The sequence below is a fragment of the Bufo bufo genome, chromosome 2, assembly GCF_905171765.1.
Source record: "Bufo bufo chromosome 2, aBufBuf1.1, whole genome shotgun sequence".
Classification (NCBI taxonomy): Eukaryota; Metazoa; Chordata; class Amphibia; order Anura; family Bufonidae; genus Bufo; species Bufo bufo.
Genome location: NC_053390.1, coordinates 825,183,768 through 825,196,885, shown reverse-complemented (window position 1 = coordinate 825,196,885; position 13,118 = coordinate 825,183,768). Strand labels below are relative to the sequence as shown.

The 13,118-nt window shown below is 47.1% G+C and overlaps 1 protein-coding gene across 1 annotated transcript in view; it reads right to left on the bottom strand.

Annotated features, from left to right (window-relative positions):
• SFXN5 (sideroflexin 5) overlaps nucleotides 1–13,118 on the bottom strand; it is a 216,363-nt gene that overhangs the window by 164,280 nt on the left and 38,965 nt on the right. Inside the window, exons 3-5 of the mRNA XM_040419345.1 lie at nucleotides 12,340–12,417; nucleotides 5,089–5,115; nucleotides 1,216–1,270 (exon numbers count right to left, since the gene is read on the bottom strand). Of these exons, the coding sequence (XP_040275279.1) occupies nucleotides 1,216–1,270; nucleotides 5,089–5,115; nucleotides 12,340–12,417 (160 nt within the window). The remainder of the gene's footprint in view (nucleotides 1–1,215; nucleotides 1,271–5,088; nucleotides 5,116–12,339; nucleotides 12,418–13,118) is intronic.

Sequence of the window (13,118 nt, the reverse complement as noted above, 5' to 3'; positions counted from 1 at the left end):
TGTCGCCATATTATAGGTATACTGTGGCCTAGATCTACAGTATACACAGTCATACAATGCTGAGGTAGCCTGCGGATACTTTATTTTACAAATTTTGTAAGCATTTTGAGTTATATAATATTCTCCAAATACGGAACTGAAGTTACACTTCTGATGGTTTCCATACAGCTCCGTGCTGCCCCCTACAGGCTTGGAGGTGGACTCTAAGAGATGTACAGATCACACATGGCAGCCAGCAGAATTGTGTATACAGCTACTGAAAACATAGCAGGTTGGGTCAAGTCTTAAAGGGAACCTGTCACCTGGATTTTGGGTATAGAGCTGAGGACATGGGTTGCTAGATGGCCACTAGCACATCCGCAATACCCAGTCCCCATAGCTCTGTGTGCTTTTATTGTGTAAAGAAAACTATTTGATACATATGCAAATTAACATAAAAGAGTCATATCTTACTGGTGTGACCAGTGAAGAGTCATATTTTCAAGCTCTGACTCCTCTCAGGGTAATTTGCAGATGTATCAAATCAGTTTTTTTACACAATAAAAGCACACAGAGCTATGGGGACTGGGTATTGCGGATGTGCTAGCGGCCATCTAGCAACCCATGTCCTCAGTCCTATACACAAAATCCCGGTGACAGGTTCCCTTTAAGGCTACTTTCACACTAGCGTTGTTTGAATCCGGCGTTCAATTCTGTCACCGGAACTGCCCACCGGATCCGGAAAAACGTGTGAAAACGGATTACATTTGAATCCTGATCAGGATTTTGATCACAATGAAAAAATGCATTGGAAAAAACAGATCCGCCATTTATAGCGTTTAACTTTTTTTTTCACATTTTTCGGGTTTAACATGCAAAAGCCGGATCCAGGTTTGACGGAACACACGGCGTTAATGCAAGTCAATGGGAAAAAGGCCGGATCCGGCGTTCAGTCAAAGTGTTCCGGATTTTTGTCCGGAGGTAAAAATACAACATGCTACGGTTTTCTGAAAAGCCTGATCAGTCAAAAAGACTGAACTGAAGACATCCTGATGCATCCTGAACAGATTACTCTGCATTCAGAATGCATGGGGATAAAACTGATGAGTTCTTTTCCGGATTTGAGCCCCTAGGACGGAACTCAGCGCCGGAAAAGAAAAACGCTAGTGGGAAAGTACCCCAAGTCAGGGCTCCAAATGTACAGAGAACTAATTAGCTGGAAGAGGCAGGAGGTACCTGACATTCGGAAAGGCATGAAAATCTTCTCATTCGTATCCGGGTGGATGATTGCCTGCAGAAAAGAAGAAGCACATGGGGTAAGTCTGGCAATGAGGACACGTGAAGGCTCAGAATCCTCAGAATTGTACCCTCGAAGTCGAAGCCCCAACAACTTTATTCTCTGCATACTGGCAAGTTTCCATGTCTACAGGAACTGTGCTAAAAATGTGCCCTTAAAACCTACACCAAACATGACATCACTGTCATCCATACAGGACCAGAACCAGACGTGTGACCAATCATAGTCATTCCTACAGGACCAGCACCAAACTTGAGACCTCAGAACCTACACCTAACATATGACATCACTGTCATCCATACAGGACCAGAACCAGACGTGTGACCAATCATAGTCATTCCTACAGGACCAGCACCAAACTTGAGACCTCAGAACCTACACCTAACATATGACATCACTGTCATCCATACAGGAACAGTACCAAATGTGTGACCTCCTAGTCATTCCAAGAGGATCAGAATCAAATTTGTGACCTCAGAACCTACACCTAACATATGACATCACTGTCATCCGTATACGGGACCAGAACCAGACGTGTGACCAATCATAGTCATTCCTACAGGACCAGCACCAAAGTTGAGACCTCAGAACCTACACCTAACATATGACATCACTGTCATCCATACAGGACCAGAACCAGACGTGTGACCAATCATAGTCATTCCTACAGGACCAGCACCAAACTTGAGACCTCAGAACCTACACCTAACATATGACATCACTGTCATCCATACAGGAACAGTACCAAATGTGTGACCTCCTAGTCATTCCAAGAGGATCAGAATCAAATTTGTGACCTCAGAACCTACACCTAACATATGACATCACTGTCATCCATACAGGACCAGAACCAGACGTGTGACCAATCATAGTCATTCCTACAGGACCAGCACCAAACTTGAGACCTCAGAACCTACACCTAACATATGACATCACTGTCATCCATACAGGACCAGAACCAGACGTGTGACCAATCATAGTCATTTCTACAGGACCAGCACCAAACATGAGACCTCAGAACCTACACCTAACATATAACATCACTGTCATCCATACAGGACCAGAACCAGACGTGTGACCAATCATAGTCATTCCTACAGGATCAGCGCCAAAAGTGAGACCTCAGAACCTACACCTAACATATGACATCACTGTTATCCATACAGGAACATGTTTGACCTCATAGTCATTCCAAGAGGATCAGAATCAAATTTGTGACCTCGGAACCTACACCAAACATATGACATCTCTGACATCAATACAGGACCAGGGGTAAATGTGTGACATCATAGTCATTTCTACAGGAACCATGGTGAACGTGTGACCAAATAATAATCTCTACAGAACCTAGACCAGACCTATGACCTCACTGTTCTTTCCAGGATCTGTGTACGGGGCCCATGCTTTATTTATTATCTCCTCATTAGCCCTATTGTGTCCATGGTACTAGACATACCATACAACCATCATTCTTTCTAGAAGACCTCATCCAGGGCCTGTTCAAAACATACCATGTCATCATCCTCCTTTTACAAGCATAACCTCATCACACAAAAGTGACCATATGACGATGCGTCCCCCGCCATACCACAATACGTCGGCGTATACACTATTATAGGACGCCGCGTTCACCACTACAGGGCGACACATTCACCGTTTTACAACGACTTGTCCACAAGACAACTCTTCAACCACCGTACGTCAGCGCATCCACCAATATAGGACACTACATCCACACCTACAGGGCGACACAATCACCATGACTTGCCCATCTATCACCATAGGATGACATGTCCGTCATCAGGTGACAACGCGTCCACCACTACATGGCGGTACATAAAGACCATAGAGCATACAAAAACAATAACAAACTTCCTCCTCGTTTTGAAGTCTTGCTTAGCGCTCCTTACAATAAGCCTCATCTGCAAAACAAAAATAAATAATCCAACCTGGCGACTGAACCGCTGGGCATGGCACGAGTTCAGATGGTACGACAGAATGTATGCGCGTCTCACCTCCGCACCAAGGTACTACGGGCGGCAGCAGATGTTAGCACCATACAAGAGGCGCATTAAATGCACATAAATTGTCAGCCCTTATGGCTCCCTCCTCCTAAGGCGCCTTTATTGTGTCTATTTTTTACCTTTTTAAAGGTGTTTATCACCAAATATGCATATTTTACCTGCTCGCGTTTCCGCACTGCACCTGCTTTTCAGGTCACATACCTCTGAGGGGTGTAAAGTAGCACCGGCAGGGTGGAAACTGAGCGGTGAACTACTAGAAATACATGCCCACCACGTATAGATCATCAGATCACCACCATCCCCTTCACTAGTCCTGGTTGTGTCGTTTTTTTAAGATTTCACCAATTAACACATACTTCATTATCCTAGGATTAATTACACGTGTCTGAAGAGGTAAGGATCCATGTTGATGCCAAGGCAAAGCAGGAGAGGGAGACGTCCAGAGGCCATGATACCTGCCCCAGTGGTGGCTGCGGCCACGAGATTGATCCACAGCCAGTCTACCGCATGGATGTCCCAAATCTCAAGCAATGAGGAAGTCCTCTACCCTTCCAGTAGAGGGCAGCAGTGAAGCATTTAATACAGTCAGGAAAGAGACATAGGCTCCATCAGCAATCCCACATGCTCCATGACCTGCACGCTCCACTGGGGACATAGAAACCGATCCCACCGATGGACATGACGGTACTCGGCAGCACTAGGTGTATGCTTTCTGGCGGAATTTATAGATAAAATGCATCAGGTTTCAAATGAAGTCCGCAGAGAAAAAGCCACTCCAGAGATCAAGCTCCATACGGATTTCCACGTCAAGTTTACCGGTATGTTTACAGGTAAGACCCTGAAGATTCTCCCGAGACAAAAAAATCTGAAGCCATGTGTGTGGAATGCACCCTTAAAGGGGTGGTCTGAGAGCAAAAGGCAGGAATCAGTACAAAATAAGAAAAGTGACATTACTGATCTGCTGAAGCCAGTGATTGGTTGCAGTGGTCACATGTTGCCAACATTATGTCATCACTGCAGCCCATGACTGGTGGGAAGCACTGGATCGGCAGAGGATTCGACAGGCAAGGGTTAATTTGCTATTTTTCACCACTGCCTGTCTTTGCCCCACTTTCTTATGATCTCAGACAACCCCTTTACTACTGAATCAGGTCATCGAATCTCCAATCCCTGACTCAGTGCCCCATTCCCCTTACAAATACCAGGCCAAAGGACAAGTTCCTGCTTATTCTGAACTAAGGACTATTTCCGGTGAGGGGCCAACCTCTGGGACCTTCACTGATCCTAAGAATGAACTCATGACTGTTTTTCCATGTTGGGTGGTGAACACCCGGTTGTGAAGGGAACTGCAGCACGTTCTCAATCACTTGACCTCTGGATCGGTGGAGGTCCTAGAGACTGAATCCCCACGATCATAAAGATTAGGTTTGAGCAAAAGTCACTTTTGCTACAGTTGCTGCTCTGCTGGATGAGTGGGACTTTTTTCTTTTCTTCCATTCAATGGGGACTACAGACCTTTCATGGATAAAGACGAAAATTTAAGAAATCTGAAGTGGTATGGTCCAGTCACAAAATTAACGTTAATGGCTATATAGTATGTATAGTGCCAAGCACCCAAGACTTTTTGGTAATGATACCTTCCTGATGTCCTTCCATAGACTACATCACCCAAGTCAAGATGGTAGAGCTTGGTTCCTTTGGCCATATCCAAGGGTCATCACAAACATGGACTGGAGGCCAATGAGAAGTCATACATGGTAAATACACCCAGTAAGCGGTAGAACTTACCTGCTTTATCTTCTGAGCCGCCCAGAGCTGAAAAACACAACGGAAAAACCAATAATACTGATCAACCAAAAATACTGATCTGTTGGTAGTGGGATCAGGCAGAGAGATCAATGTCATGTGGAGGCGGCTTTACCTTCCCTCCAGCATCATTAGTGTCATATAAGGAGGTCTACTGCATGTCTCTCTAACAAGATACATGGGGGGGTATCTATATATGAAGTGATTCCCGTGACGAGCGAATGGACTTTATGGACTTATCATTACCAAGACTTAGAATAAAAGACAAAAATTAAGCATCTAAACAAGAACTGAAGAATTAGTCAGAAAATACATACAGGTTACTTTCTGTTTGCAGTGTAAAGAATGGAGGTTTTCATTCTGGTTGTCATGGCTGCAGGCAGAGTATAATATCTATAGGTTTACAGTACATGATTATGCAGCTTTACTTCTAAAAGTTGGCACCAATCACTCGCCAACAGAAGTGAAGGGTGAAGGCTACACAAACCCAACCTCACTGTTGACTGCAGCAACCTGGCACTGAGATAGAACTTCTGTTGTGATGTCCAGTCCAGGAATGGTGCTGAATGCTGAATCCAATGCAAAACGAGCAAGATGGAAAAATGTTTATGATTGACCTTTTGCTATGTGTCTGTGAACCATCAGTGGTGGAGACAACTTCATTGGCCGCCAAATCAAAAGGCTTGTTTGCACTTGCTGTATTATTGCATATGGAACTGAAGAGGATGCTGTAAATGAAATGAGACCCACCCACCCCTCTATCTTCGGAAGCACCAGAAGAATGACTCAACTTTGGAGAACAGGCAACCAATTGAAGTCGTTCTAAACTCCAACAAAAAAATCTGGTGGTCGAAAGACACCAAAAATGAAAAGTGTGAGGTTCACAAATGTCGTCATCGGTTGGTAGAGAATCTTGCTGCTGCCCCAGGTAGAAGATTGTAGTTCTGATGAGTCATGGTTCAGATCTCCTCCATACCTTAGCTACCCAAAGGGCACAAAATGTATGGAAGTTTGGAACAATATCCAAAATGGCTGGGACAATAGGTGAAGTTGACTTTGTAGATCTACAAACTATGTTTATCGGGAACAAGAAAGGAACGGTAGCCGTGCAGACTGTAACCAACCAGGCTCAAGCTCCCAAACAGGAACGGAAGGATCTATATTTTATCTTGCTGCTGGGTCTACATGATAAATCTTCCTGTTCTGCTGCCAAGCGTCTGGTGGGTATATACAGCTGTATCCTCATCGTCTTCATGTATGAGGCTCCGGAGCGCTCACACTGCTTGGGAGCAACATATTGTGCATCAATATTTATATTAATGTGTAAATGCCTTGAACACGACGCACCAGGCGGAAAGTGAAAAGTAGATTAAATTGGTGCCATCGACAACACTCTAATTGATTTATGAGAACGGATGCGGTGGGACCAAGGAAGAAGCATCCTGATCTCCTCCTGGGTACACATCATCCGGGGCTTCATAGGACGTGTTACTATATGTATCGTCCCTTCTTCCTTCAGTCCCCTGTAGGCAGTCAGGAAGTAAGAAGGTTCGGTCACATAAGGTAAGGTGTTTTGGGGTAAAATCACCAGAGGTAAGAAGGTTCTGGGCACAATCACCAAAGGTAGCAAGTGTCAGTGGTATGGTTACCAGAAGAAACAAGGGTCGAGGATATGGTCACCAGAGGTAACAAGGGTTTGGGGGTACGATCAGCAGAATTAAGAAGGGTGGGGAGTATGCTTACCAGAGGTAAAAAGGGTGGGGGTATGGTCACCAGAGGTAACAAGGGTCTAGGTACAGTCATCAGAGGAAAGATGGGTTGGGAAGATGGTCATAAGAAGTAACAAGGGTGGGGAGTTTGGACACCAGAGTCACTGACACTTGGGGTACTGGACAATGAAATACTGATGGTATGGTGTGGAGAACAGTGGGGGGTGAGACGGTGGTCTCCCAGTAGTACAGAATATTTCAGGAAACAAGTGTGCTGATGTTGAGATGGCAGTGATGATGACGTGAGGTGAAGGAAGTGCAGGAAAAAGTATCAGTACTAGGTGCCCGGCCTGTGAGTGTACAAATCAGTCATCCGCCGGTAAATGACCCCTGTGGATCAGCGCCTGTCGCCATATACATGTACACGCATAGGACGTGTGAGGTGCCATCATCACTGCTGCTTTCTCCAATCACCAGGGAGACACATCGTCCTCCTCGCAACAGCACGGCCGCAGTTCAGATAATGGTGTGTTTATCACCTGAGCGCAGGATACATCACCTTGTGTGACCGTGACATCAGGATCATTATTATATCCTCTACCAGTCCTGGTTGTATCTCAAGGTAGACATCATTACAGGACAGACCGGCCAACGGGATGATTATTATATCCTCTACTAGTCCTGGTCGTATCTCCAGGTAGACATTACAGGACGGACCGGCCAGCGGGATGATTATATTATATCAGGCATGGCCAGCCTGCGGCTCTCCAGCTGTTGTAAAACTACAACTCCCACCATGCCCTGCTGTAGGCTGATAGCTGTAGACTGTCCGGGCATTATGGGAGTTGTAGTTTTGCAACAGCTGGAGAGCCTCAGGTTGGCCATCCCTGTATTATATCCTCTACCAGTCCTGGTCATATCTCCAGGTATACAGCACCACAGGACGGACCGACCAGCGGGATGATTATCATATCCTCTACCAGTCCTGGTTGTATCTCCGGGTATACAGCACCACAGGACGGACCGACCAGCGGGATGATTATCATATCCTCTACCAGTCTTGGTTGTATCTCCGGGTATACAGCACCACAGGACGGACCGACCAGCAGGATGATTATCATATCCTCTACCAGTCCTGGTTGTATCTCCGGGTATACAGCACCACAGGACGGACCGGCCAGCGGGATGATTATTATATCCTCTACGAGTCCTGGTCGTATCTCCGGGTATACAGCACCACAGGACGGACCGACCAGCGGGATGATTATTATATCCTCTACCAGTCCTGGTCATATCTCCGGGTATACAGCACCACAGGACGGACTGACCAGCAGATGATTATTATATCCTCTACCAGTCCTGGTCATATCTCCAGGCATACAGCACCACAGGACGGACCGGCCAGCAGGATGATTATTATATCTTCTACCAGTCCTGGTTGTATCTCCGGGTATACAGCACCACAGGACGGACCGGCCAGCAGGATGATTATCATATCCTCTACCAGTCCTGGTATACAGCACCACAGGACGGACCGACCAGCGGGATGATTATTATATCCTCTACCAGTCCTTGTCGTATCTCCGGGTATACAGCACCACAGGACGGACCGACCAGCGGGATGATTATTATATCCTTTACCAGTCCTGGTTGTATCTCCAGGTATACATTACAGGACGGACCGACCAGAGGGATGATTATTATATCCTCTACTAGTCCTGGTCGTATCTCCGGGTATACAGTACCACAGGACGGACCGACCAGCGGGATGATTATTATATCCTCTACCAGTCCTGGTCGTATCTCCGGGTATACAGCACCACAGGACGGACCGACCAGCGGGATGATTATCATATCCTCTACCAGTCCTGGTTGTATCTCCGGGTATACAGCACCACAGGACGGACCGACCAGCGGGATGATTATTATATCCTCTACCAGTCCTGGTCGTATCTCCGGGTATACAGCACCTCAGGACGGACCGACCAGCGGATGATTATTATATCCTCTACCAGTCCTGGTCATATCTCCAGGCATACAGCACCACAGGACGGACCGGCCAGCAGGATGATTATCATATCCTCTACCAGTCCTGGTATACAGCACCACAGGACGGACCGACCAGCGGGATGATTATTATATCCTCTACCAGTCCTGGTCGTATCTCCGGGTATACAGCACCTCAGGACGGACCGACCAGCGGATGATTATTATATCCTCTACCAGTCCTGGTTGTATCTCCGGGTATACAGCACCACAGGACGGACCGGCCAGCAGGATGATTATCATATCCTCTACCAGTCCTGGTATACAGCACCACAGGACGGACCGACCAGCGGGATGATTATTATATCCTCTACCAGTCCTGGTCGTATCTCCGGGTATACAGCACCACAGGACGGACCGGCCAGCGGGATGATTATTATATCCTCTACCAGTCCTGGTATACAGCACCACAGGACGGACCGACCAGCGGGATGATTATTATATCCTCTACCAGTCCTGGTCGTATCTCCGGGTATACAGCACCACAGGACGGACCGGCCAGCAGGATGATTATCATATCCTCTACCAGTCCTGGTATACAGCACCACAGGACGGACCGACCAGCGGGATGATTATTATATCCTCTACCAGTCCTGGTCGTATCTCCGGGTATACAGCACCACAGGACGGACCAACCAGCGGGATGATTATTATATCCTCTACCAGTCCTGGTTGTATCTCCAGGTATACATTACAGGACGGACAGACCAGAGGGATGATTATTATATCCTCTACCAGTCCTGGTTGTATCTCCGGGTATACAGCACCACAGGTCGGACCGACCAGAGGGATGATTATTATATCCTCTACTAGTCCTGGTCGTATCTCCGGGTATACAGCACCACAGGACGGACCGACCAGCGGGATGATTATTATATCCTCTACCAGTCCTGGTCGTATCTCCGGGTATACAGTACCACAGGACGGACCGACCAGCGGGATGATTATCATATCCTCTACCAGTCCTGGTTGTATCTCCGGGTATACAGTACCACAGGATGGACCGGCCAGCGGGATGAATATTATATCCTCTACCAGTCCTGGTCGTATCTCCGGGTATACAGCACCACAAGACGGACCGACCAGCGGGATGATTATCATATCCTCTACCAGTCCTAGTCATATCTCCAGGTATACAGCACCACAGGACAGACCGACCAGTGGACGGCCATGTTGTGAGGCTTCTATCTGGTAATCCCTTTGGCACCGGAGTCAACTTATGGCATTACAGTATCAGCAATTACATGTACATCTGTAAATGAGGCAGAATTATAAAAAGAACCGTGGTCTCTGGGGTCGGATGGCAGGACTCATTATTTTACACCATCCTGGCCAAGACTAACAATATGTAATCAGCTGGAGAACGCCATGAGATTTACTTCATATGGAAGAGTTTTATCAGGTCCTGGGCACATCTACATTGGAGACACACTCTTCCTGTACAGGGGTGGCTATCAGGGACACACACACTTTCTTCCTGTAAAGAATTGGCCATATTGGAGACACATACTTCTTTCCGGTATTGTCTGCATAGGGGCGGCCATATTGGAGACATGTACAGCGGCAGCCATATCGAAGACACACCCTTCCTGTACAGCGGCAGCCATAATGGAGGCACACACTTCCTTCCAGTACAGGGACGCCATATTGGAGGCACACACTTCTTTCCTGTATTGTCTTGACAGGGATGGCCATATTGAAGACACACACTTCCTTTATTGTCTGTATAGGGGTGCCATATTGAAGACACACACTTCCTTTATTGTCTGTGTAGGGGCGGCCATATTGGAGACACACTATTCCTGTACAGCAGCAGCCATACTGGAGGCACACACTTCCTTCCTGTACAGGGACGCCATATTGAAGACACACACTTCCTTCCTGTATTGTCTGTATAGGGGTGCCATGTTGGAGACACACACTTCCTTTATTGTCTGTATAGGGGAGGCCATATTGGAGACACACACTTCCTTTATTGTCTGTGTAGGGGCGGCCATATAGGAGACACACACTTCCTTTATTGTCTGTATAGGGGCGGCCATATTGGAGACACACACTTCCTTCCTGTATTGTCTGTATAGGGGCGGCCATACTGGAGGCACACACTTCCTTCCTGTACAGGGACGCCATATTGAAGACACACACTTCCTTCCTGTATTGTCTGTATAGGGGTGCCATGTTGGAGACACACACTTCCTTTATTGTCTGTATAGGGGCGGCCATATAGGAGACACACACTTCCTTTATTGTCTGTGTAGGGGCGGCCATATTGGAGACACACACTTCCTTCCTGTATTGTCTGTATAGGGGTGCCATATTGGAGACACACACTTCCTTTATTGTCTGTATAGAGGTGGCCATATTGGAGACACACACTTCCTTTATTGTCTGTATAGGGGCGGCCATATAGGAGACACACACTTCCTTTATTGTCTGTATAGGGGCGGCCATATTGGAGACACACACTTCCTTTATTGTCTGTATAGGGGTGCCATATTGGAGACACACACTTCCTTTATTGTCTGTATAGGGGCGGCCATATAGGAGACACACACTTCCTTTATTGTCTGTATAGGGGCGGCCATATTGGAGACACACACTTCCTTTATTGTCTGTGTAGGGGCGGCCATATAGGAGACACACACTTCCTTTATTGTCTGTATAGGGGCGGCCATATTGGAGACACACACTTCCTTCCTGTATTGTCTGTATAGGGGCAGCCATATTGGAGACACACACTTCCTTTATTGTCTGTGTAGGGGCGGCCATATAGGAGACACACTATTCCTTTATTGTCTGTGTAGGGGCGGCCATATAGGAGACACACACTTCCTTCCTGTATTGTCTGTATAGGGGCGGCCATATTGGAGACACACACTTCCTTCCTGTATTGTCTGTATAGGGGTGCCATATTGGAGACACACACTTCCTTTATTGTCTGTATAGAGGCGGCCATATTGGAGACACACACTTTCTTCCTTTAATTTTTGTACAGGGCAGCCATGTGTGGGCAGAGGACTATGCATATGCTGGAGCACTATGGGTACTTGCCAGGCTCCAGTGAAAGGCTGTAACTGGTCCCTCGCCTTTGCACTGTCTTTAGGGGTTAGGGACTAGGTCATGGGCTTAGTGGAGAGAGTGTTAGAGAGGCTTAAAGTAATTGCTCAAGATATTAATTATCTGGGACAACTCCTTTAAGAATAGCATGGTCCTTAAGCCTAGCCCCAGCCATATTACAGCAGAGGATGTTAGAGCACAGTACCTAATGTTAGAGCACAGTATCAGAGGACAGCCCAGGTTTCTTCACTAGGACCCATCTGATGACATCATCATTCCTTACTTACGTCTTTATGAGCCCCACATGTATTGATAATCACAAGCATCAGCAGGTATCACAATCCCCCACCCTTGGCCAGATATTATACAAGGTGATTACAGGAGTATTCTGACAACCCCCTGGTGTATAAGTACTCCTTACTTCTGCATTCGAGACTCCAGGGGGCAGCGTTCCATGCTTGTAATCTTCCAGCAGCTGCACAGCCTCCTTAAGGCGACTCTGAAAAGAAAAATGTAAAAAGTGGGTGAGGGTTACTGTGGGGTGATCAGTGGGGTGAGTACATGAACCGTTCCGGACACTATTACAGGGGGCACAGCACCAGTCCTGACAGATGGCGCTACTCCATACAGGTCTACACCGGCCAGAAGGGTGAGTGTGGCCCTATGGCTCCAGAGGTGGAAGCCGCCCAGACCCTTCAGACATACCGCTGACTTCAGCACTTCTGTTATGGGGGGCACTGCTTCTGGAGAGGAGGTTGGAAAACAGGACAGGTTGGGGAGGGGGGGGGGATGTAATGCGTGCCTGTTATGCTGGGAGGGCGAAGCTGGTTGAGCATAATGGCTGCCTGTTGTCTTAGGGTGGGCACATAAGGGGTCATTTATTAAGACCAGCGTCTAAAACGCTGGTTCTTTATGTACCTACAATAACTTTAAAAACTGGCATACAAAATGTTAAATGAGACGGGCCTTCTGTATTGTGGATATAGTGGCTGCCTGTGTATCTGGGGGGATGTATGGTGGATATAGTGGCTGCCTGTGTATCTGGGGAGATGTATGGTGGATATAGTGGCTGCCTGTGTATCTGGGGGGATGTATGGTGGATATAGTGGCTGCCTGTGTATCTGGGGGGATGTATGGTGGATATAGTGGCTGCCTGTGTATCTGGGGGGATGTATGGTGGATATAGTGGCTGCCTGTGTA